The 25686-nt window shown below is 44.4% G+C and overlaps 1 protein-coding gene across 7 annotated transcripts in view; it reads left to right on the forward strand.

Annotated features, from left to right (window-relative positions):
- Positions 1-25231, forward strand: part of RUBCN (rubicon autophagy regulator) — a 60813-nt gene extending 35582 nt beyond the window's left edge. For 3 of the 7 annotated variants that reach the window (XM_070466138.1, XM_070466133.1, XM_070466137.1), the window contains 15 exons: positions 194-727; positions 2113-2157; positions 4259-4354; positions 5066-5181; positions 6109-6316; positions 6829-6933; positions 15555-15615; positions 16481-16613; positions 17493-17638; positions 18216-18280; positions 19331-19569; positions 20093-20154; positions 20605-20758; positions 22084-22177; positions 22407-25231. In XM_070466138.1, the coding sequence (XP_070322239.1) occupies positions 194-727; positions 2113-2157; positions 4259-4354; positions 5066-5181; positions 6109-6316; positions 6829-6933; positions 15555-15615; positions 16481-16613; positions 17493-17638; positions 18216-18280; positions 19331-19569; positions 20093-20154; positions 20605-20758; positions 22084-22177; positions 22407-22585 (2237 nt within the window). In that variant the 3' untranslated portion in view covers positions 22586-25231. Of the gene's footprint in view, positions 1-193; positions 728-2112; positions 2158-4258; positions 4355-5065; positions 5182-6108; positions 6317-6828; positions 6934-8975; positions 9051-15554; positions 15616-16480; positions 16614-17492; positions 17639-18215; positions 18281-19330; positions 19570-20092; positions 20155-20604; positions 20759-22083; positions 22178-22406 lie in introns of all 7 variants that reach the window. The other 4 variants (XM_070466139.1, XM_070466135.1, XM_070466134.1 and 1 more) reach the window with 4 other exon arrangements.
- Positions 25232-25686: the final 455 nt, after the last annotated feature.

A 25686-nucleotide genomic window follows, 5' to 3' on the forward strand; every position in this document is an offset into this window, starting at 1 on the left:
AGAGTTCATGCTTTTGGCCTAGCTGCTTCTCAGTAAATTTTACTTACTTTGAATGACTTAACCTTTTCTGAGGTGACATCATATGTCCTGGGCATCCCCATTTAGGGAGTTCAGTCCTTAGCTTCGGAGTTCATACATGCCAGCTCAAAAGCTCCCAGCTCACCTTTCCCTTCCCTTTCTTTTCATATCCTAGAAAGAAGATCTACTTCCTTTTCACTCTCTGGCCCACCCCGAAAACCTCAAGAAACCAGAGGGCATGTCTCAGCAGCAGAGGATCAAACTGTCCTAGACCCTCTACTTCCAATCACTGCATTAGCCAAGGACTCCCCCACGACCCCCAATGAGATGAGCTCCAGCACTTTGACCAGCCCCTTGGAAGCATCCTGGGTCAGCAGCCAGAATGACTCCCCGAGTGATGCCAGCGAGGGGCCTGAGTACCTGGCCATCGGCAACCAGGACCCCCGGGGCCGGACCACCAGCTGTCAGAGTCACAGCAGCAATACCGACAGCAGCAGCTCCAATTTGTTCTCCTCCAGCAGCTCCCAGAAGCCAGAGTCTGCTGCTGCTTCTCTAGGGGACCAGGAGGGAGGTGGGCAGAGCCAGTTGTCCAGTATCCTTCGCAGATCTAGCTTCTCAGAGGGGCAAACGCTCACTGTCACCGGAGGAACAAAGAAGAGCCATACTCGCTCCCATTCGGACACCAACATTGCCTCCAGAGGAGGCCCAGGTAATGATAACCACCAACCGCGTGTCAGTAAGGCGGCCTCCGAAATTTCCAGTGGAAGGGAGATTTTTTCTTAAGGGTCTTCAAGTGGCAGGAAGAGAAGTTATTTTTCTGAAGATTATAAAGAGTATCCTGCTTGTAGTGGAAAAGAGAAGTTTTTAATATAATGTGGATACCTAAATCCAAAATCTCTCTGGGGATACTTACGTTTGTTCCTTTATACATTGCTAAATAGTAAGTGTTTTCTTGGATTCTTTCATAATTTTTTAGCATCAGAGGATAGTGTGACTAATCACAGTCTAAGTTTTAAATGTGTCTCTCAGACAGAGGGGAAGTACTAATGAGCTTTAAAAATAATCCTGTTAAATTCTTTCCCTGAGAAGTTTGGTCAGAATATAATAACAATAAGAGAGAGGCAAAATGATACTAGGATTCCCTGATTAACACTAGAGATGTAGTGAGTGTTGGGTGATGGGACCTAGTAAACAAGTAGGTGGGCTGACCGCTGCATCAGTAATTGAGGCTGAAAGGCAGTCGGGTAAGGAGGCCTTGGCTCCTGGGACCACCCTCACACAAATACCAGCTGGTAGCAGAGAGCACCCCAGGCACGGCCAAGGTGGGTGTCGCTGCTTTTGCTGTTTCCCTGCCACATCTTTCCTAGGTTGTTTGTGTCTGGCAGTCTTTGGTTGGGTTTCATTTGTAAGAACATCTCCATAAAAGCAAGTGGAACATGGACCTTGGTGCTCAAATCCAGTTCTGGGTGGAAAAGCTTTGGAAATAAAATATCAAAATAAAGCAGAAAAATTAAGAGCATAAAAGGAAGATATTCTTTACAACTAGAGCTGCTGTTGATTTCTGGTTTATAATTTCTAAAAGGTGAGAGCTAAGGCCCTCATCTGAAACTTCTGAATTGCAAACTTTCGTCTCTGTTTTCCCCTCAAGAATGTGGGTTGGCTCATTGGAACTGGTTCAGAAACCAAGAAACCTCCAATTCAAAGTCTGTCTTCCCACTAGCCTTCTTAGATGTGAAGAGTGCACAGGTTAGACCCTTACTTTGCATCTCCTGGAGCAGATGTGGTGTCTGCTGTACTCCAGGTTGCTGGCCTTTGAGCATGTAAAACTCCCCTCTCCCCATTCTTGAATCTATGTGGATTCCAGAAACCACAGTAACCTGCATTGGAAAAGGGAGCCAGAGAAAACCTAAGCAGAAGGGTCTGAGGGAGTATGGGTCCTGTGCAGCTTCTCATATGTGTCATCCCTCCATCTGTACTATAGGGTTCCCTTGCAGGAGTTACACCTCCACCTTTGCTGGATAAAAAGACACTCTTTTTCTCACTCTCTGTTCTCGTTTTCTTGACTCTCCTCTGCACCTGTCTGTCTACATACAGGAGGCCCCAGGAATATCACCATTATAGTTGAAGATCCCATTGCAGGTTTGGGAGCCAGTCCTCCTCCTTTCTGTCCACCACCCCCTGCCTCCTTTTGCTCCTCTGTGACCATCTTGCTTAGTGCAGAACTTCCTTTTCCATTCTGGTGTCAATCAAGCCTGGCTAGTCTGGTCCTGTTGTGATGCTTGGACCTGGTCGTAAAATGATACCAATATTTTATGTGATATATTTTCTGCTTATGACTTCCAAATGCCTCACTCCTTCTCTCAGCAGCTTTTGGGAGGTAGAATTCTTACTAGTCAATCCTGTATTGCCTAGAGGTGAAACTGAGGCCTGCTATTTGTTAAGATACCATGATGAATCAATGGCAGAATTTTTCTTATAACTGAGTACTTATTATGACTTACTTTATTTTCCTTGAATTAACACCAGAATATGTTTTCTCCTCTTTCTGTGGTCTTGGATGTGAGTGCATGTTTTTGACTCGCCTGGACTCCCCTGTTTCCTTTTTCTTTTATTTGTCTTCCTTCTCCTGTAAATTCCACCTCCTCCAGCCCTACCCCTTCATTCCAGCGATCGAAATAGATTTTTCTAGTGACTTAAGTCTGTGTCTTTGGTTTTCACAGTGGTATTCAAACTGCATGTGTGTTCCATTCTGGGTACATAATGCATGGAGATACTGATGCTGGAATGTGTCTGCAAGGCAGAGTGGTGAGGGTGAACTGAAAATGATGAGTGGCTAAAGATACTGAGTATGTTAGCATGGCAAAGAGGTTAAAGAGAGACAAGCCTGCAAGACTTTTGTTTAGAAGAGCATTGCCCTTAAGGAGATGAGAAACTGTGAGACGACAGATTTCAAGTCATTGTGAGGAAGTTCTGAGAATTAGAGCTGATCAGTTGAATGGTCAGCATCAGGAGGTAGTGAGGTCAGTGAGCAAAGCTGGACAGCCTTTTCATATGCAGCTTCTCACACGTGTCATCCTTCCCTCTGACTAGGGTTTTCCTGGTGAATGACCAGGATGCTGGTACTGGAGTGTGTGTTGTGCCCTGAGTTTGACTCGGGACCGCCGAGGTTGTCTCTGAGTCATGATTTCTCACCATGACATCACGGTGACTGCTGGTGTGTAGTGAGGAGCAGAGCCCACTGCCAAGGCCACCAGGGGAACACAGAGTTATTGTTTACCATGTAGGAGCGTTTTTTGTGAGAGGAGCAGTTGACAAATTGGCACCATCTGTCAGGGAAATGGGTTGGATGCTGCTCATTCATTCATTCTCCCAGTGCGTCCTGCTCTTTTCCCAGGCACCCACCTGCTTTTCTGCTTGCTAGTCCTTCTGTGGTGCTGGGAAATTTTGTGTTTCCCTTTGGAGAAGATCAGGTTCCATTTCCTGCGAACTGTGCCTGCTGCTGTTCCTCCCTTTTCAGTTCTCAATGTTCCTTGAAAACTTCTACCCAGACACTTCTACCTTGCAACCTTCTTTTGAAACCCCTCCCTTCCTTCTCCAGGAAGGCTGAGTCCACAGTCCTGGGGCTGAGCCCCTTGGTTATAGGGCCATCATCCTTGGCTTCTGTAGCATTGTTTTGATGCTTCTTCTGAGGGTATTGCTGGGTGTTATTTTGTTGTTCTGCCAGTTCAAAAATAGGTTAAATTTGTAAGTATGACAAATTTATATTTCAGGTTCAAGAGAGGCCATATCCTAGTATTTTTTTAGTGACTTTAATCCTTCTGATATTGTTCTAAAGTCTAGTGTCAAGGATAAGAAAAACTGCAATGTGTTTGTGAGGACTGTTTTCTAAACTGGTTTATCAAGAGGGCAGAAATTGGCTGATATTCCTGAAACACTTGGTAAGAAGATGGAAGAGGAGAGAACCGATCATGAATCCATGTTGATTTCTTTTTCGCCTTTGTGTTGCTGCCTTTCAGGTCTCGTTTGCTCTCTTTTCTCCTTAGAATACACTGACTTCCCACCTCCCTCCCTCCGTGTGGTCCTGCATTCTTGGATTGTGTCCTGTTGGTGTGCCACCTCTCTCCTGTCCGGGAGGGCGTGGGGAATGGGAGCAGTTAGATATTGAAACTCCAAGGTTGGGAATATATGTGTTGCTCACCTCGTATGTGTGTTTTTACTCCCTGGTGGCCACTGACACTAGAATCCTGCAGTGATAAGTCGAAGTTGAGAGGCCCCTTGTCCTACTCTGGTCAAAGCAGTGAAGTCAGCACACGCAGCTCTCTGTACATGGAGTATGGTAAGTGAGCACTAGGAAGGCCAGGCTGCAGTCGTGTCTTTGCTCTGCTCCCCCCGTGCCTGCCACACTCTGAGCTGTGGCTCATCTTAGCTGTGTGGAGGGCGCACACCATACAGTCTCACCCTCCTCTTCATCATTTTCAACCCCTGTGCTAGAAATCACATGGCCCCGCCATTTTTTCTTGCTCCTCTCTGCTGTAGGAGTCCCACCGTCTCATGCTGTGAGTGTTATCACCGTGAATGTCTGGTGAGCCAGCTACAGTGGCTCTCTGAGTGGGTGAGAGAGACCTTGAAAAGAGGCCTTTGAGTGTCTGAGCCTAATGACCAGAAGATAAACTCCACATTGAAATTATCCATAGGAAGAAGACATTTGTTTCCTTGTCTGACTCGCAGCACAGGTTTTTTTTTTTTTTTTTTTTTTTTGTGGGTAGGAGGATGCCTAAGTCATCTTTAAATTTAGGTGGTCAAAGGGTGGTCTCCAGGCTCTCCCTGTTTATTCCACCATTCTCTAACCTAGGCGCTTAGTGCTTTGGGATTCTGAGATTCGGAGAAACTCCTTTAGAAGGTAGACATCTTTCTAACCTATTATTGGGAGAGACTTGTGAGCATCTTTAGCATTAAAATCATCAGATCTCTCAAAGAAGCTTGGCTGTAAAGAAAATTTGCTTTTCCAAGCCAGGGCTTTTGACATCCACACTCCATTTTCCCACAGAGGGCAGTCAGTACCTGTGTTCAGGAGAAGGCATGTTCCGAAGACCATCAGAAGGACAGTCCCTTATCAGCTACCTATCTGAGCAAGACTTCGGCAGCTGTGCAGACCTGGAAAAGGTGAGGACACTAAAGAGCCACTGAAAGGCATTGCCATGAAGGCAATGGCACCCCACTCCAGCACTCTTGCCTGAAAAATCCCATGGATGGAGGAGCCTGGTGGGCTGCAGTACATGGGGTCGCTAAGAGTCGGACACGACTGAGTGATTTCACTTTCACTTTTCACTTTCATGCATTGGAGAAGGAAATGGCAACCCACTCCAGTGTTCTTGCCTGGAGAATCCCAGGGACAGGGGAGCCTGGTGGGCTGCCGTCTATGGGGTTGGACAGAGTCAGACACGACTGAAGCGACTTAGCAGAAGCAGCAGGGAGATCCGGCCAGAGGGGTATGGTGCAATTTGTCCTAAACAGGTTTTGGGTGCACAGCTATAACGTGTGTAGACTACAGTACAGAGAAGTCACCATAAAGATAAGCTCAACAAGTTCTATCCTTGGATAACTCTTCAGGGAGCTTATGCTCCTCACTGAGTCCAAAAATATTACTGATCTTGCCTTAAAAGCTCCCTTGGGCATAGAAACATTGAATTTTAGTCACATGACCTTGACCCTGGAACCTTAGATAAAGACTGTCCCTGAAATCGGCTTCTCTATTTTGTTCTAAGGCTCAGATATGTAATAAATAAAATGTCCCTGTAGCATTTTATGGGCTTCCCAGGTGATACTATTGGTAAAGAACCTGCCTGCCAGTTTAGGAAAAACTTAACCTCTCTGTCATATTTTTATGTGAAAAGTGGGACAGGAAGGCTGGGCATGGTCAGATACAAGAGCAAAGAGAACCTGGAGCAGATTTTCTGGCCATCAGCTTTCTTTCCAGTGGCAGCGTGCATTTCCCCTGGGTGTTTCGAATGAAAGCAGTGCACATCTTGGAAGTTCTTTCCAAGAGACCAGTCACTGAGGTGTCCCCTTGTTGGCACTCTCCTTCCCCAGGAGAATGCCCACTTTAGCATATCAGAGTCTTTGATCGCTGCCATCGAGCTGATGAAGTGCAACATGATGAGCCAGTGCCTAGAAGAGGAGGAAGGGGAGGAGGACAGTGACAGGGAGATCCAGGAACTGAAGCAGAAGATCCGCCTTCGTCGCCAGCAGATCCGCACCAAGAACCTGCTCCCCGGGTACCAGGAGATGGAGCATGGAAGTGAGTGAGGCTGTGAATGCCTGTTCCTACCCCTTCAGGGTTTCTGGATAAGACATGGTACCTCGTGGGCTTCCTTTTCTGTCTTTATATGTTCATGTGAGATGTTATACCCAAGCCAAGGGTTCCTCTGCTGTCAGAAAGATTTCCTGTATTGTTTTGATTTTTTTTTTTTTCTACTAGACTGGAGTCCTGGAGTTCATCTATGTTCTTCCTCAGACATAGCTTCCAAAAAATAGGTTTCTGATATGAGGAGAACTGAGGCCACTGGTTGCAGATTCCCTTTCCAGAGAGCAGTATTTCCTGCTTATGTGAAACTTTTAAGGGGATCAAACAAGAAAGGGAAACTAGAGCTGGTTTCCATTTCCCCAGCATAACTGCCAGTTAAGCTTCTGTTCACTTTTTTATTGAAGTCCTACCAGTTTGCTTTTACTGTGACCCCAGAAAGTGTCAGACACCTCTTTCTGTGCTCTTCATTACTGTTTTTTTTTTTTTTTTTTTTTTAACGTTAACAGGCTTTCGGCTCACTTCCAGCAGCTCCCAGTTCAGTTCACGTGATTCAGCACAGTTCTCTGACTCTGGCTCTGCTGATGATGAGGTTGATGAATTTGAAATCCAAGGTATGATTTAACACTTTTCAAGGGAGCTTTCATTAACTCTTTCAATTTGGATTCATAGATGAGAAGCTTTCCCTAAATAGGGAGTCTTCAGTATGGTTCTTTATGGAATGTTGTCAGCTGTTGTAAGGGATAACTTCTCTTGCTAAAAAAACAAAACCTATTTAACATTTAAGCAGAAACAAACACTGAAAGGAAGTGTTCCAGTAGAGTGGGCTGGCTGTTGATGTCACCCTGGAGTTTCTTCCTCAATTTCACCTTTCTCTCAAACTCTTGCTCTAATTCCACCTCCTAGCAGTCCAAAGCTGGCCCACACCTACATGAAATTAGAATCCTATTCTCTTGTGCCCCATAATACAAATGAAATTGTTTTGAAGTGTTTAAAAGGAGCTTTATTATAATCATAAAAGAAAAGGAAAAAAAAGAGTCCCTGGCAGGGAAAAAGCAAACTGGAGGGAAAATGTCAAGTTTTTTTTTTTTTCAAAGTGGAGCTTTATTTTCTGTCCTACCCATGTTAATTTGCATAGCAGAATCACAGATTCTTATGAGCTTCTGCTTAGAGAAGGGGAGGGGCTCTTATCTGGAAAGACAGTTGTGTTAAATCAGGTTGACCCATGATTAGTAGGTTAAGCCATGCCTGAAAAATCATAAATTTCTTCATCTTTCTATCAGTGTAACCAACAAATGAACAAACAGAAAACCAAACAGTTCAGGGACGTAAGCTCTCACCCTATGACTGGAACCAAGAGTAATTTTCTTATAGAGGTGAATTGTGTCTGTGGATCTCCATTGTAACATGATGATGAATAGATCTTTTATTGCATGAGGCTCTGACTTCCTGTTTATACCAATTTCGAGAACCCATTCAGCTCCAGGTATGGTAGCTGGGTTTCTTCCCCATTCAGAAATAGTTTTTACATATATTTTTCCAGGTCTTTGGGAAGTCTTCCTTCTTTTTTCTCCTTAATGCATCTGGTTTCTCTTTATAACAGTTAGTCACTTAAAACTTTTTTTTTGGTATGTGGTTTTCCAACAATTCTCCACTTCTCTATACGCCAACTGAATGGCCTACATTTCAGTTCTGACACTAACTCCTGGGGTTAACACAGAGCCCACAGATCTAGGGTTCAATGCCATGGGACAGCTCCATCTTTAGATGCTATCTGCCAGTAGGGTCACCAGGCTGCCTGTACTTCTCTGTGACCAACTGGAAACCCGAGGGTTCCTACAACTCCCCACTCAGTTTTGATAATTCAGTAGAATGACTCATAGAACTCGGAGAAGCACTCTATGATTATAGTTTATTATAAAGGATACAAATGAGTAGTCACCTGAAGGGAAGGTTCATAGGGCAAGGTCCCAAAGTGTCTTCAGCTCAGGAACCTCTGTCTCCATGGAGTCAGGGTGTGCCACTCTCCCAGTACCTCGACCTGTTCACCAACCAGGAAGCTCTCCCAAACCTCATCATTATCAAGGTTCATTAAGTAAGCATGAATGATTAAATCATTGGCCATTGGTGGCTGAGTTCCTGCTGCTGCTAAGTCACTTCAGTCGTGTCTGACTCGTGAGTTCCTGAGGTGGGGCTAAAAGTTCTAATCTTCTAATTACCTTTTTCTTCTGGCAACCAGCCCCTTCCTGAAGCTGTCTAGGTGGCCCCATGAGTCATCTGATTAACTTAAACTCAGATTTAATGGAAAAGGGCTCATTATGAATAATAGACATTCCTATCACTTAGGAAATTTCAAAGTTTCTAAGAGCTCTATGCCAGAAACTGAACAGAGACCAATATACATATATATAAATATATATATATTTAATATATATGTATAATATGTAACAATAATAGCAGTATAATATATAACAATTTATATATACATATATAAATCCTAACTGTGGATGTAGATTTCTAAAAACAGTGTCAGCTAGCATTTGGAGCAAAAGTCAAGTCCTGATTCCAGGAACATGTGGTATAGAACTGTCATTCTCATGAATTTACTTCCTGTCTGAATACTAAAGGGCCCCCTTTTATAATCATTATTACACAGATGGTAGTGAAGGATCTAACCTGACTCACATGTCAAAGAATGGACTCTCAGTGTCAGTGGCCTCGCTGTTTTCAGGTAGCCTGTGTTAGAAGCGTGGGTGTGCTCATACATGCATGTATGTGAATGTTTGCACTAGCTTTTGTACATACCTGTGACTTGTCAGTGTTATGAGAACCAAACGGTCTAGAGAACTGTCTGGAGAAAACTGAACTTAAGCCAACCAGGAATGATTCACTTCTTTTCATTTTTTAAAAATTTTTATTGGAGATAGTTGATTTAAAAGCATTGTGTTAGTTTCTTCTGTACAGCAGAGTGAATCAGCTATACATATACATATAGCCACTCTTTTTTAGATTGTTTTCCCATACAGGTTATTACAGAATACTGAGTTCACTGTGCTGCGTGATAGGGCCTTATTAGTTACCTATTTTATATATAGTACTATATATGTGTCAGTCTCAACCTCCCAGTTACCTCTACCTCTACCCTTTTCCTCCCAGTTACCATAAGTTTGTTTTCTACATACCTGTGACTCTGTCTCTGTTTTATAAATACTTTCATTTGTACCATTTTTTCAAGTACTCCTTTTCTTCTTCCTCCTGACTCCAGCAAGCCTCCTCTCTGAGATGTCCTTGTTGATCCTTCTCTATAGAGATTCTTTTAGATTAATGGTCATTGTGGCTGATGGAGGTAGTGGACAATGTAGAAAGAAGTGGTCAGGTGAAGAAATTATAATTCAAACCGATAGCTAAGTTACTGACACACATTTAGACAGCAGAAGTCAGACAGAATGGTATAGAAGAAGCTTAGGGTCTTTAGAGTTTTGAATTCGCAGAGCCAACTTTCAGGAAGCTACCTCTTCTGCTACCTTGTTTACAATGAGGACTTACTGCTGCAAATGTTTGGTCTTAGTAACTGCTTTATGATTCAAACAAGTAGACTTTCTGTAGATGGGGTTAACCGAAAACAAATAGTAGTTGTCTGTTCAAAGTGGCTTTAAAACACACAAACAACAAAATTCAGGCTTTTATTAATTAATAGTTAATTATTTTATTAATTTAAAATTTTAATTAGCAGTTTAATAGCCACTTGAGTTTGAAATAACTGTATGTATAAGATTAAATTAAGATTTAGAGAAATAAAAGTAATTAGGTACCTTTTACTTCTAAACTGTTAAAATTTATTCTAACATAGTCTTACTTGAGAAGTAACAATCCTAAGTCACATTTTATTATTTTTTTGGCCACGCCTTGTGGCTTGTGGCATCTTAGTTACCTGACAGGGATGGCACTTAAGCCCCAGCAGTGAAAATTCTGAGTCCTAACCCCTGGACTGCCAGGGAATTCCCCTAACTCACTTTTAAACTGATTTCTGGGACTTCCCTGGCGGTCAAGTGGTTAAGATTTCACGTGGTTTCAATCCCTGGTTGGGGATGGTTGAGGAACTAGGACCCCACATGCTGGGTGACAAAAAGAACCAAAAATCAAACCAAAAAAAGTGGTTTCTGATATGTTTATAACCACAGTCCTTTGCATGTGCATACTGTCAGCTACTTCTTAATTAGGGCATATTCAATCTGCTTTAACCATAAAGCATACATTTATTTGGGCTTCCTAGCATCCTTTCTTCCCCCATTTTGGGCGCTTTAAAGTATTTTTTATAAACCAAGAATATGAAGTATTTTTCAACTAAAATACTAGTTTTTCTTGTGACCCACCATCCCACACATTTTGAGGGCTTGGTGGGAAAGCAAGTGTCTCCAAAGTAGTGATTTAACTTTCTACACACAGATTCCCGATTATGAAAGCATAATTTTCAGTTCATTTTTCTCTGCTCTAGGTTTCCTTATTGCTTTCTGTCTCTCTTATTTGTTTCTGATCTGTACGCAAGTTTATCACTAGTACAAAAGTCTTTCTAAAAAGTGTCAGTATAGTTCTCATTAGCAGTCTTTCTGATCATGTCTAGAGGTTTCTTTTTGATTACGTTGGGTAATATATGCTACTGAAGGGTCTCTTTGGACTCTATCAAAGGAAGGTTACTTAAGCATCATACTGTAGACATAATCTATGATAAATACTCTGCATAATTATGATACTTTGATTAAAATGATCACTTCCTTAGATCCTATTTCAGCAAGTAGACCTTATGGAGCCAGAAGTGTTTGTGAAGGAAATAGATTTGAAAGTTACTTCTTCCTTGCAGTAAAGTGGATATAAACTTGTAATCATAGAAAGCTTAGTATTCATTAACACCTATTCCATTTTTAAAAAACAATCTTACTAAGGAATAATTACTTATCAAAATCCACTCACTTTAGGTGTACAACTAAGTTTTAGTAAATGTACCAAGTTGTCAGCCACCACCGTATTCTAGTTTTAGAACATTTCCATCATCCTCAGTAAGATCCCTCTCATGCCCATTTATAGTTAATTTACCATTTATAGTTAATTTACATTTGCACCCCAAGCCCCGGTCCACCACTAATCTATCTATATAGAGTTGCCTTTTCTGGACATTTGTATAAATGCAGTCATACAGTATGTGATCTTTTGTGTCTGGCTTCTTTCACTTCATCTGTTTCTTCTGATGGTATTTGCCAAATTGATACAATATCTTTCACAGGCTCCTGATCCCAGTTAATTTTCTCAATTTCTTTGGTTTTTCGGGTTTTGTAGTTCCGTTTTTTCCTTCCTTCTTCCTTTTCCACTGCAACTTCATCAGTTCTTCTTTAATCTTCCTTTTTCTAGAATTTTTGTCTTCCACATAGATGTACCTAGTCAGGGTCCATTCAGGAGACAGACACCACATGACAATTTGAATAGGGAAAATTTAATATAAAGAATCATTAACTCTAGTGAGCGATTGAAGTAATGGGAGACTGGCTCATAAGGAGTAAAGAGAACTTTAAAGAATACAGGAATAGCAGATATAAGCAGTAGTCACCATCTCTAGGGCCGAAGTAGAGGCCACAGGGAGGGAATGTAGAAGAGGGCCATACCCCCAAGTCTGAGGTCCAGGCCTCCTTGCTCATTGGATGGTGGAGAAGTTCTCAGAAGCTGCAGAGCTGCCCTGAGAGTGTCAAGTGATGTTGTTCATGAAAGCTGCCATGCCACCCGCCCTCACCAGGAAACCATTATCTGGGGTGCTGGGGGAGGCTGCCCCCAGGGAGTGTTGCTCCTCAGAACTCAAGGGGTGTTAGGGGAAGGGGAAGTGGTTCATGGGAGGTTCCAGGCCTGCAGCACCTGCTCTGAAGCTTTCCCAGGAGGTGCAAGGGAAGCCATTTATGGAAAATACCACCGGTGGCACTCTGCTGCACAGCCTCTGAAGCCCTGCTTACCCTGGGGAGGCACGTGCACTCTAGGAGTCTGCTTAGGGGAGCGCACCGAAGCCGCGAAGCCCCTCCCTCCTCCAGTGTTCCTCCGGCGCCCTCTGCTGGCAGAGCTTCACAGCTGGCAAAAGATGAGTGTTTTCAAGCCCAACCCCATTATCACAGAGCAGACAAAAAGAAGGGCAGGTTTGGAGCCGAGAGGCAACGAAGAAGTTCATGAACTATATTTTTGGCAAGTTTAAAAATTATATCCAATTCAAGGTAATCGGTTGCTCCTCCCCACCTTCCCTCTTTTAATAATTGTTTTTCTCCTTCTAAGACAAGAGTAATTGTGGTTGTCCGTTTTAAAGTGTTTCCTCTTCAATCAGCAGTTGCAGAAAATTCATTAGAATTGGATTTCTGAATGTTGGGTATCCCCTTATCTGCTGAAAGGAAAACAGGTTGAAACCCACCATCAGATTGGCCAGGAAATTCTGACGTTGACTCTCTTCTTGTGCCTTGCTTGTTTTATTTAAAAATGTGCAGATTTTGCCAGGGTACAGGATTTTAAGCAGTTCTTCCCTGATCATTCCAATGCCCGTGTCTGGACATACAAAAATTCTTCTTGTAACATGTCATTATTTTGTTGTTTGTTTTTATATTGTTGAACTTACCCAGTCCATAATAATAGCTTTATCCTATCTAAAGCATCAGAAACCCTTGAAATCATTAAAGAATTGATCAATTCTCCTTAAATAATTGATAAAACATTTCATAATTATGTTAGCTTCCATTTGGAAGGAGAGCTTCTCAGACTTCTTTCTAAAGTGCTCTCATTTGGGGTACATTTAACTCATTCAGTTGAGTAGCTTTCTTTTCTCTCTGTACTCCTTAATTATCTTAGACCCTGATCTACTTTTACCCAGATCTTCAGCTAGTGTTCCAGCCACACTAAGCTAATCATCTGCTTGAATTGACTGGAGAGTGAGCAGGATGCAGCAGAGGCTTAGTAACCACAAGGCTTTCATGGCACTGACCAGTGACAGGTGTGATGTCCCTTTGGTATCAGGCACTGCCTCTCTCTCTCCACTCTTGGGGTAAGATCCTCACTTCCAAACTTGTGTAACCTTCTGCACTCTTGGAAATATTCATGATTAGCTAGGATATTACTGTACCTCTAGTAAAAATGAAGAAACAGGATTAAGTATGACTTCACTTTATTTTTCAAAGAAGGAAGACTTTTTTTCTCTCAAAGAATGTGAGGATAAAGAAATGCTAAATAGATTTTATGAAGACAGTGGTTTTCAGCAACCATGAATTGTCTACCACCTCTCCTTTCTGGCATGCCATGTTTTCTTTAGTAGCCTGGCCCTCAGTAATCACTGTTAGCTCTTTACTCAAGGATATCTAAGATTTTCTCTTCTTTTTCCTTTTCTATCCTAAACAGGCTGAAATTTGCTTTTTGCTTTGAGCCAATTATTTAGGAAATATTTTTTTAAAACCTATCGTGTACAAAGCTCTTTGAGGGTTTTAAGGACAAGGCAAGACTTATGTACAATCCAAGGCAGTTTAGTGTTACTCAGATCAGTGTTGCAAACCCAGTGGTCTATCAAGGTCTGCTATTACCTAGAATTTTTTTCCCTCCAATAGCACTATTTAGAGGGCTTCCTTGATAGCTCAATTGGTAAAGAATCTGCCTGCAATGCAGGAGACCCTGATCCAGTTCCTGGGTCGGGAAGATCTGCTGGAGAAGGGATAGGCTACCCACTCCAGTATTCTTGGGCTTTGTTTAGAATGAAATACAGCACTATTTAGAATGGAATACAGACTAGCAGTATCTTGGGAACTGGATTTGAGTGGTGCAAATTCAGAGTATATGATATACATGAACTTACTTGTTAAATAAAATAGGATTTATTATTTACTAGTCAAAGATTTTGTTGCTGTCTTAAGTTTTTCTATGCTTAAAGAGCATATGAAAGCTGAGAACTTTCAGTTTTCCTCTCTTCTACTTATAGCTTTGAAGCCTGGCCCTCAAGGCCAGGAATATTATTTGAGTATATGCTTGTATACAGAGCACTGTATTAAGTGTTTGGGGGCTAAACAGAAGAATTAGACATGATCTCATTTCCTCACAAGGAGATATTATAGGCTAGTGATCCATACAAATATATATGTGTACAGAGGAAACATGAAGAACAATTGAGCAACTCAAGTGCAGAGTGATGTCATTTAAGCCTGGTGCTCTATTTAGGGGCTTAAATGCAGTAGATTGGTCATTGTGTAGGTTTAATTAGGAAAAGGTCTTTTCATGAGGCATCAAAGGAAGTGAGGGATGAGACTTATCAGAACAGTCCTATTTCCATGACTTGAACAGGCTCTATCTGCCTTTCTTGAACCTGAATGCTATATTTCCTTCTCTCTATTAAAATTATTTGGGTAGATGAGATCTCTAGAGATTCAATCATATCATTATTAGAAACCCTCTTCAAAATTCTTTATTGTAAATAGGCTTTGGAAAGTCTGCCTTAGATTCCCATGACTGTGTTTGCAAATTTTATAGTAAAGATCATGTTGAATAGCTCCACGAAAATGTGTTGTTTACCAGGCATCTCCAGGGAGTTGCCAAGCCATAGGGAAGTTCTTTTCTTCCCTGTGCCACCAGACAGGAAGGGAGTCTTTCCATGAAACTTTATTAAGGACATGGAAGACTTCTCACATTCAGGGATGATACCAATAGCAGTCAGATGTTAGAAGCAAAGTTTCAATTCCATGTACATTTAATGAGTAAGCTCTGTGGTCTAAATTCTGTGTTGGGTACTGATTCTGACATTAAAAAAGAGCTCGATAGAGTTCTTACTTCTGAGAGTTTATCATTTAAGAGGGCTTGAGGTTTAGACGATTAGAGAGAAATTGGAGTAATTTGTCACTGCTTATACAGAGTGTGTCCCTGCTTGCCTTAGAATGCTTCATTTCTCCTTCACTGCTTTGCACCAAATCAGAGTTTGTGTTTCCACCTGGATTTGTAGCCACTTTGACCTTCTCAGTGCTGTGTGTAATGTCACTAATTCAGCCTGGTGTGACTTGAACAGAGCCAAACTATAAATCGTCTGTAGAGCTTCACCTGGACTCTGCTCCTTATCCTGCATAGAATGTGGCACCTTGCTGCCGCCCTGAATGCTTAGCTGGCAGTAGCTTGGATTGGTGTCCATTATTATCCTTACCTCCTCCCTTTCCATTTCCTGTCCCCCTTAACTGTTGTTTCCATTTAGATGCTGACATCAGAAGGAGCACGCCCTCCCACAGCAAATCCTTCATTTCCTCTCAGTCCTTGTAAGTAGTTTTTTCTTTTTTTTTAAATAAAACTTTGGGATATGTGGAGAGACAAACCCAGTTCTTGGCATACGGATGGGGTGGCGTCATCTGAATCCACAAAGAGGCAAGGTTAATGTGACCAGCCTGCCTGGTAGTGGTGAGCCAGAGAAAGAGAAGATTATGGGTTCAAACAGGGTAGGGTCTGGTGGAAGCAAAGCTTTCAATGTGGATTGTTCCTTCTCTGATAAGTCTGATTATATCAGAGACCCCGAGAAGATGAGGTCTCGAAAGAGAGAACAGTGATCATGATATCTGACTCTGAAATCAAATTGAACAGGTTCCCCATAGTAGACTTAGCTAGAGGAGATAAAAGCTGACATGGGAGCAACAATAGTCTTTAGAGTCCACAGAGCAGTTTGACTCTCTCAACTTTGTAAACAGGTGTTGTCATTCCCATTTTGCAGTTAAAGAAATTGAAGTTTAGGGCTTCCCTGGAGGTCCAGTGGTTAAGACTCCATGCTTCCAATGCACAGGGCATGGGTTCGATCCCTGGTCAGGAAACTTAAGATCCCACATGCTGTGTGGTGTGGCCTCCAAAAAAGAAAAGTTTAGAGAAAGGATTTGACATAGAATTCTTAAACAGCATTGTCATGAATGCTAGTAAATGGTACCTGAGCCTAAGTCTTAGAACTCTGTGTGGACCATTGTGTTTTCCACTGTACACACAAGTCTGAAAATGATGAGAAAGAAAGCTCTGCGGCCTGGGGTGGCTGTGAGTGTTCTTTCAGCCCGGACATCACTGTGTAAGGTGTCGGGTCCTACAGGGAGGGCTCCCGTCCTCCTGCCTTCCCTGCTCAGAGTTCCTTGACTCTCTCCACTTCAGCTCTCACTGCCTCCTGCACTCCACGTCTGCTGAGGCTGTGGCCATGGGGCTCCTGAAGCAGTTTGAGGGGATGCAGCTCCCCGCCGCCTCGGAGCTGGAGTGGCTTGTTCCAGAGCATGATGCCCCTCAGAAGGTCGGTTCTTCAGCTCTTCTTCTCTACCCACTGCCCAGCCCCAGGAGGCTGTGAGCCTTCCTGATGTTGTTCTCCTTTGTCATCCATCCACTGTTTAGCATGAATGTATGTGTTTCCTTCCTAACTCGTAGAAGCCCTTCACTGCAAATGTGTGGAATGAATAAATGAAGGCATGTGTGCATGCTTGTCTTGGGCTTCCCACGGTTACACTAGTGGTAAAGAACCCACCTGCCAATACAGAAGACATAAGAGACACAAGTTCGATCCCTGGGTTAGGAAGATCCCCTCAAGGAGGGCATGGCAACCCGCTCCAGTATTCTTACCTGGAGAATCCCATGGACAGAGGAGCCTGGCAGGCTGCAGTCCATAGGGTCTTAAAGAGTCAAGACATGACTGAAGCGACTTAATTCATGTGCATGCCTGCCTACGTGCCTGTGCATGTAGGTGGCAGCTCCTTCACTGTCGTTACCCCACATGACTGTTCACTAGACCTGGGGGCAGCACACCTGAGCTGTGACCACCTTGAGACACTGGAAGAGTATCTTAAAGAACTGAAAAAAGGTTCTTCTTTGCTCTACAGTTGAATAAGACATGAAGCACCTTGGCATACCAAGAAGCCCAGGGTGGGTTTAGGGACAGCATTAGCGAGAGGTGCCACCAACTGCGATGTTGTTTCTATTCCTTTTGATTCTTGAAACCCAAGGCCCTCACTTCTAATAGCCTGGTCCCTTATTTATTTTGAGGCCAAGTTCCCATGAAGCCCTTGCTTAGGTGTTTCTGAAAAGTCTTTCATTAATTGTGTTTCTGTCGTGGCCAGAAGGGTCAGTGTGTGTTCCCCAGACTGACCATGGAAGACCACTCTGTGCTCTTCTCCTGCAGCTCCTGCCCATCCCTGACTCACTGCCCATCTCCCCAGATGACGGGCAGCACGCTGACATCTACAAGCTGCGTATCCGCGTGCGCGGCAACCTGGAGTGGGCGCCACCCCGGCCACAGATAATTTTTAATGTTCATCCAGCCCCAACGTGAGTAGTCAGGGGCTGTGCCCTTTGGAAAACATACTTTCCCTGTGGATTGTCAGAACTGTCTCCTTACCCTCTTCTCTCTACCTGCAGCTCTACCTCCCACACAGTTCTAAAAGACCAAAGGAGAGGATTATCCTTCTTGTCTGCAAGTTTTACTCTTAGACCTCCCATTCTTTCCCAGAGCTAACTGGAAAAGAGGTCATTTATCACTGGTCTCCCAACCTGTTGCCTCCCTCCCAATAGTTTTATGAGCTGTTTTTTTCCCCCTTCTCTTAAGATGGATGGATGCTTTGCTTTCCTTTTCTCTCCTCTTTATTTGTCATCTCTTACATTTGTACAGAAAGTGTGGTTCATTATTGGGGAGAGTCACTGCCTAGGCCTAAATTCTAACCTTGCCATCCTTGCTTTGAATTGGCTGTCCCAATAGGCTTGTTTTGTTCAACTCTTAAAAAAAAAATAGGTGAATTTCCCTCCCTTCCCAGCTTCCGGGAGCCCTGTGTTTGCGTCCTCACCCTGTACGTCTCAGAGCCCTCATACAGCTGGTATCTGCCAACCCCTCTCCTTCCCCTTCCTTCAGGAGGAAAATCGCTGTGGCCAAGCAGAATTACCGCTGCGCAGGCTGCGGCATTCGGACTGATCCTGGTGAGTGTCTTCTCTGACCCTCATGCTGCCTTCAAGGACTTCATCCTCTCACACACGTGGGCAAGGGAGCTGGTCAGAGAGGCAGTTAGAGGAGGTAACAGCACAGACCTGGGGAAAGGAAAAGAAGGGGCCTGGAAGAGGGAAGGGGTAGTACCAGGCAAGAACACAGGTAATCAGAGGAAAATGGTTTCTAGAAACCCATTACTAGAGAAAATTGTGTACAGTAAGTCCCCTACGTAGAAGCCTTCGAGTTGTGAACTTTCAAAGGTGTAAACACATGTTCACATGTCCAAGCACGGAAGTTAGTGTGTCTGGTATACATTGTCACATGCGTGCATGCTCTACAAGTGGTCTGCTTCTGGGTGCTTTACTGTTCAGTACTGTATAGAGTGAGTTTCCCTGGTGACTCAGCAGCAAAGACTCGGACTGCCAATGCAGGAGACTCGGACTCAATCCTTGGGTTGGGAAGATCCCCTAGAGAAGGGAATGGCAACTCACTCCAGTATTCTTGCCTGGGAAATCCCATGGACAGAGGAGCCTGGTGGGTAAGTGAGTGGGGTCACAAAGAGTTGGATGTGACTGAGCAACTAAAGAGCAACAACTGTATAGAGTACAGTAGTACAGTGTCTTTACTTCAAGCCCAGGATGTCCAGAAGCAAGCGTAAAAGCAGCAGTATATAGCTGATTATGTTAGTTGGATACCTTGGCTAACTTTGTTGAGCTTATGAACAAGCTGAACTTATGAATGTACTCTCAGAATGGAACTTGTTTGTATGTAGGGGACTTACTGTACTTTCAGCCAGGTTCTTAGAGACTGGATCTTCCCAATTTGGCAGCATTTGTTTCCTCAGTGGCCTCCAGTCTGGGACGCGGAAACCACAGGCCTCACTGTATGGGTTTCTGCTAGCTTTGGGAACTCAGACAGAGGTGGTTGGAGTCCACTGACCAGCCCTCCCTCCTTCTAATTCAAAAGAAACAGCAAGGCTACCTCACCAGCTTTTAGTTGGGAAAGCCACCTCTAACCTTTTGACCTTCTGTTATTTTTTTCAGATTACATCAAGCGGCTACGGTACTGTGAGTACTTGGGCAAGTACTTCTGTCAGTGCTGCCACGAGAATGCCCAGATGGTTATCCCCAGCCGCATTCTGCGCAAGTGGGATTTCAGCAAGTACTACGTCAGCAATTTCTCCAAGGACCTGCTCATTAAGATCTGGAATGACCCTCTCTTCAATGTGCAGGACATCAACAGTGCCCTCTATAGGAAGGTCAAGCTGCTCAATCACGTCCGGGTAAGACCCTCGGAAAGGTCACAGCACAGATTACCCTCTGTTCTTAGAGGTTTCCCAAGATCACCACAATCCTCTCTGTTGCCATGCAGAGCTGTAACCATCTTATCATTCTCGCTCTCTCTATGCACTTTCTCTTGCCATCTCCAAAGCGTCTAGTTAGTCTCAAACCTGGCAAGGCAGCTCTAGAGTTATAGATAGCACTTGATGGCAAAAGCAGGATTTCTCCCCTTCACTGAAAATATCAAGTGAACAGAGAAGAGGGTATCAGGCCAAAAAGTTTGGATTCTGGATTTTTCAGCGGCTCCCAGCTATGTATGTGATTTGGGCAGACCTAGCAGAGGGCCTTCCCTGACTGGGGGTCACTTTGAGCATATTGTTGAGCGTATAGAGAAAGTCCCGGCTTTGGTTACTGCATGCAAGCCTTCTAGACCTTCAGGGTTTAAAGGCACTTTCTTTCTAATGGTTGTTTCCCTCTCTTTCATACCCCCTCCAACACCCACCCTCACAACACCCTTCTCTTCAGTTGCTGCGAATCCAGCTCTATCACATGAAGAACATGTTCAAGACCTGCCGACTGGCCAAAGAGTAAGTCTTGATGGAGGCCACAGCCCTCTGGGTCAGTCAGTGTCTCTGGAAGAAACGTGTTCCAGCAGTTGGCCCTTGTTATGTGAAGCAGGATAGTAGGGGGATCATGCAGAAAATTCTAGAAATAGTAAACTAAGAAGCTTAGAGCAGTAACTGTGTATCCTTCGATCTGGAAGGGGAACTCTGGTTATTTCATCCAGGGTCAGCCCACCACTCTTGGCAAGCTGACCTGAGTCACTCTGCAGAAGGGTGTAGAAGTCACTTCACCCTCCAGATGCCTGGTTGTGGGGAGGGTTGGGGTAGCCTGGGTGGGCTGGGTGTTACCCACCCTTATTATCTCTAGGACCCTTCTCATCCCTAACCAGCTTCTGGATAGAAATCCTTCTTCTCTGATGGGCCACACAGAGCATTCATTCTCTGCTTCTGCCCACTTCCCCTCATTTTCTGCAGGCTTCTGGATGCCTTTGACACCGTTCCAGGCCACCTGACGGAGGATCTCCACCTGTACTCGTTGAATGACCTGACTGCCACCAGGAAGGGGGAGCTGGGGCCCCGGCTTGCTGAGCTCACCAGGGCGGGGGCTGCCCATGTAGAGCGATGTGTGGTAAGAAACTCTTGCTCTAGTATGCCACAGGGCCCTTGCTTACAGATGTGAAGAGGAGCATGGGTCCAGGGTTCATGCTGTTGAGTTCCAGGAATTGAGTTGGCCTGTTAACACTGTGAGAGAAACTGCACAGGCTTGCTCTCCCCTGGGTTGATAAACAGCTAAATCATCCAGATCTAAGGAATCTAGAATTAGAAGAGGATGTGGTGTTGGCATTTGTCCTGGGAAACGGGCAGGACTAAGTGGGTCTTCACTAAAGAGCTGCCATGATGTGGAAGGAGGACCCTGATTAGACTTGGAGAAGGACAGGGTCTTAGCTGAGCATTTTTAGTCACTATGACCACAGAAAATACCACGGGAAGATCCCCTGGAGAAGGGAATGGCAATTCACTCCAGTATTCTTGCCTGGAGAATGCCATGAGCAGAGGAGCCTGGTGGGCTGCAGTCCATGGGGTGGCAAGAATCGGACACAACTTAGCAACTAAACCACCACCACCACCACTGTGTAAACTTAAATATTCTGTAGATGCAAGTTATTATTGTTCCTGATCTATCCAACATACCAGAAATTCCATTTTTAGAATTCCCTGTCTTAGACTATGTCCAGGCTGTGTTCCTGTGTCCCAGAATTAGAGCTTAAAATGGGGCACATGTAGAGCTCCTGTCTATCAGGGGAAATTGGAAAGACTTCACTATAATGTGGCCCGAGACTGGATATTATTTTGGAAAACTGTCCTCGCCTTAACAGTTCATCTTAATTGGTTGTGGTTCCCATTTCAAAATAAAATTATTACCCACACTGAAACTTTTACTTTAAGAAGCCCTTTGTGGCCCCATTCCTTCCTTCTTGTCATCTCTTTTGAGAACCACTCTTGTGACTGGAGTTTCTCAAACTTGTGCCTTTCTTGTCTCCATCTTAAAACTTGGTCCAACACTGCCCAGCCTGGGCCCAGTTTGGCTGTCATGCTAAGTCCAGCTCCAGTCTCTTTCCTGAAGGTGGGAGAACACTTTGGAGCCCCTCGCGCATGTGTGCTCAGTTGCTCCAGTCATATTCAACTCTTTGAGACCCCATGGGATTTTCCCAGCAAGAATACTAGAGTGGGTTGCCATGCCCTCCTCCAGGGGACCTTCCCGACCCAGGCATTGCACCCGTTTCTCCTGTGTCTCCTGCACTGCAGGTGGATTCTTTACCACTGAGCCACCAGGGAAGCCCTTGGAGCCCCTCAAGTCTTTATATTTTGCTCCTCGCCCCGCTTGTATTCACCCTCTTGGCCAGTTCCTGGTGAATTTTTCCTCCTTTTGCTGCCTGTTTGTTTCTTTCCTAGCTCTGCCAAGCCAAGGGCTTCATCTGTGAGTTCTGCCAGAATGAGGATGACATCATCTTCCCCTTTGAGCTCCACAAGTGCCGGATCTGTGAAGGTGAGAGCTGGTGCCCAGCATGGGGTCGGCCATCAAGATAGAGCACAGGGCTTATTCATTTCCCGTCAGCTGCCCCTATTAACAGAAGCTGGGTTTGGTTCAGCAGCGCCCTGTGTCTCACCACAGGTACACTAAGCCATGGTGGTGAGAAGAGTCCTGGCAGTGACTTGCTTCCAGCCTGAGATGACACAGATTGTTCTTTTCTCTCTCCCCTTCCCAACCTGAACAGAGTGTAAAGCGTGCTACCATAAAACTTGCTTCAAGTCTGGGAGCTGTCCCCGCTGTGAGCGGCTGCAGGCCCGGAGGGAGCTGCTGGCCAAGCAGAGCCTGGAGTCCTACATGTCAGACTATGAGGAGGAACCCACTGAGGCCTTGGCCCTGGAGGCCACCGACCTGGAGACCACCTGAGAAAGCACCAAACGTGCTCTTTCTAGGGACGAGGGTCACATAGTGCGGAACTGAGCCACCCTCCTAAGGACTTTCCCCACTTGGTTTTATTTTTTTTTTAACTATTATCTTCATTATTAATTTTTATGACCTGTCTAATGTCCATATATTCAACCTTACATAGGTTGGTGGGGTCCAGTCTATTGTGACAATTTGCAGGTACCAAGCATTTCCATCAGAACTGACACATGGGTCCCTAAGTGAAGCTTCCAGTGCCTCTGTTAGGGGAGTGGACAGTGAGACCCAGTTCTTTCGATACCCATGGCCTTCTCCACTTGGACCAGATCTGGTTTCAGCTGCATCTCAAGAATCATTTCCAGTTTTATTTTGCTTTAATTTTGGAGCTTCTGAGCCAGGCCTTTCTCAGCGAACTCACTTCTCCTTTGCTGCTGAAACAGGAGGGTGGAGTTTTCTCTCTTCCAGTCCTGGAACAGGGTCAGACCCTGAGGAGAAGCATCAGAGAATGGGACTGCGTCATGGGCATTCTTATGTAGGTGCTTCTGAGGCCATAAAAACAGTGTTACTGCTACCTTGGACTCTTCAGACACCTCAAAGAGGCGGTCATAACTTTCTTGTATTGTAAGAGGCAGTCATAACTTTCTTGTATTGTAGGCAAAGATGATATCACAGGCTGACTTTCTCTATCTACCCTGGGAGACTTGACACCAAGACCAGAATTGATGCTTAGACCAGGACTATTTCAAGCATAAGTGAGGCCACAACTGTTGTATAAGGAGCATTTGTTCAGGCAGAGGAGCTGTTGGCTTCCTCTTGGGTGATAAGGTCCCTTTTAGCCAACATAGCTCTGGTGCAGGTTTGACCTTTCAAGCTCAGACAAGTCCCTGGTGCCATCTTAAATTGAGGACAGAAGCCCCATCCAGCATCTCATCCGTGGGTCTCTTGCCACTGTGTCCTCTGTTAGGAGGTCACTGCAGTTCTGAGCAGAAGCCTGGCCCAACTCTGTGCTCTTCCTTCCCTCCTGCAGTGGGGCTGGGACCCTCCCCAGTGGCTCCTGGCTTAGTTTCTTACGTCAAAGTTGAGGTGAAAGCTTCCTGCTATTAGTGGTGTTAAAAGACTTGATAGTTTGTGGCTGTGAGCATGAATGTTCCTGTGTTCTTATGATAACAAGAACCTTTATGCCAATTATGCACTTAACTCTTTAGCCTGGTGATGGTAGTATATGCAGTCATCCTTATTACTAATTTTAACACAGAACCACACCCTTTTTTAATGTGTGTTTTGATGGGAGAAGTTTTTGAAGGGACCATATATATGTTTGTGGTATTCTTTAAGTTGCTGTAGCTCCTGACCTGTATGTAACGCACTGGTCAGGGTCACAGCTCCAAGGGTCGGCAGCTCTGTGAACTAAAGCCCACAGCATTTTAGTTCTGGGACTGACTTCTTCCTGGGTACCTGTCTTTCCATAGTTGGTTGCTAGTAGGAAAAAAAAACCTGCTGTGGGCGCTGCCCCAGGAAGCTGAACAGAAAGTTGCATGTGGTTGGTGGAAGCTGCTGAGTGTCTGAGTTGGAGGCAACCAGGAATGTCACTGGAAGTAGTAGGGGCAATAAAGTAAGAGAGCTGAGGCTCCACCAGGACAGGAGGGAGTGGGAAGAAGCTGATGTCTGGCGTTCGTCCCTCTGCCTCAGACTTGGGATCTGAAGGCCACGTCAGGCTGGAAGACCCTGAGGCTGTTCTCCCTTCAGTTCATGGCAGGGGCAAAGGGGCTGTGAAAGCCAAGGCCTCCAGCCCAGCCCAGTGTTGAAGGGCAGACTAGAAATTCCCTGGTCCATCAAGGAGCTTCGGAGTGACCTTGTGAAACTCTAGTCTCGCTGAGAATTAGGCCTCAGATTCAGACTAAGGTGTTTGTGAAAATGGTGAGCTCTACTTCCAGTTCTGGTTTAAATAAAAAATCCAGCTCCTTACTCCAAGTCACTACACTGGAGGAGAGATGTCCTCTCGTTACTGTCGTATGTGTTTCATGTAGCATAGGATGAAAGGATGGAAGATGCTGACACTTTCTAAAGCTGAGCTCAGCAATCTCACGTGCTCCTGGGTTTTCACTTTTTTTTTTTCCTCCAGCTCCCCAACCCCATCCCTCTAAGTTGCCTATCTGTTTTAGTGACCCTGACATTGCTCTCCTCACTGTCCAGATACCCATTTATTTATTTATTTGAGAGTTGGGGGAGAGAGGAAAGAGGATGGGGTGTTTTGAAAGCACTTTGCAACATATCAGTATCTGAAAATCCCCGCTGTTGTGGGGAGAAGCTTTGAATGCACTGCAGAGAGTTCCTTCTGAGAGAAATAGGAGGGAAGACGTGTTCTTTTCTATAAATAAAGGGAAAAAAAGTTTGCTTGCAAGGTGGAGACAAGATTCAAGGCATAGCAGAAGAGTGGAAGGCAGATATTTTCCACTTAAATGAGGCTGTTATTAATTCTCTCTACCAAGGCTTTAGCGCTTTTGTTGAATTCACATAAAAGGAGCAAGAGTCTAAATAGAGATGTGCTCGTGTGTGTACAACTCGTGTTCCAAACTGAGTTTCTACTTGCTGTAATTCATACACAGCCTAACATTTCATTGTCATCTTTAATAAACTAAGGAAATGAAATTCTGCTTTTTATTTGCCTATCTTGACTATCAGGAAATGGTATTGAGTGTCCACTGTAAAGTGGACATGTCGGAAAATTCAGGAAATTTCTGTTATGATGCAAAGAAAACTGGACCTTACAAGTTAGGAAAAGTGGGTTGGAATGCTTTGTCACTGATTAGCCACGTAACCTTGAGCAGAACAATTCACCATCCTAGATGTCTATGTCTTTGTGTATAAAGTAGTTTGTAGCACTTTACAATGCATGGGGTGTGCCCGCTACTGGTCCCCTTGGTATAACGGCCCCTTGATTCGAAGTAAATCTTCCTCTCCACAGTCTTGAGTTGTCTTAGGTGCTTCAGTCCCCACTTCTGTGAACAACCCTCTCTGAGTTTCTCTTTCATGCTTCTGGCCTGTTGGAGCTCCAGTTATACCCTGCAGCTTTTGTGAACATTTCCCCTTCCGTGTCCTTTGGT

Source organism: Odocoileus virginianus, chromosome 4 (assembly GCF_023699985.2).
Source record: "Odocoileus virginianus isolate 20LAN1187 ecotype Illinois chromosome 4, Ovbor_1.2, whole genome shotgun sequence".
Lineage (NCBI taxonomy): Eukaryota > Metazoa > Chordata > Mammalia > Artiodactyla > Cervidae > Odocoileus > Odocoileus virginianus.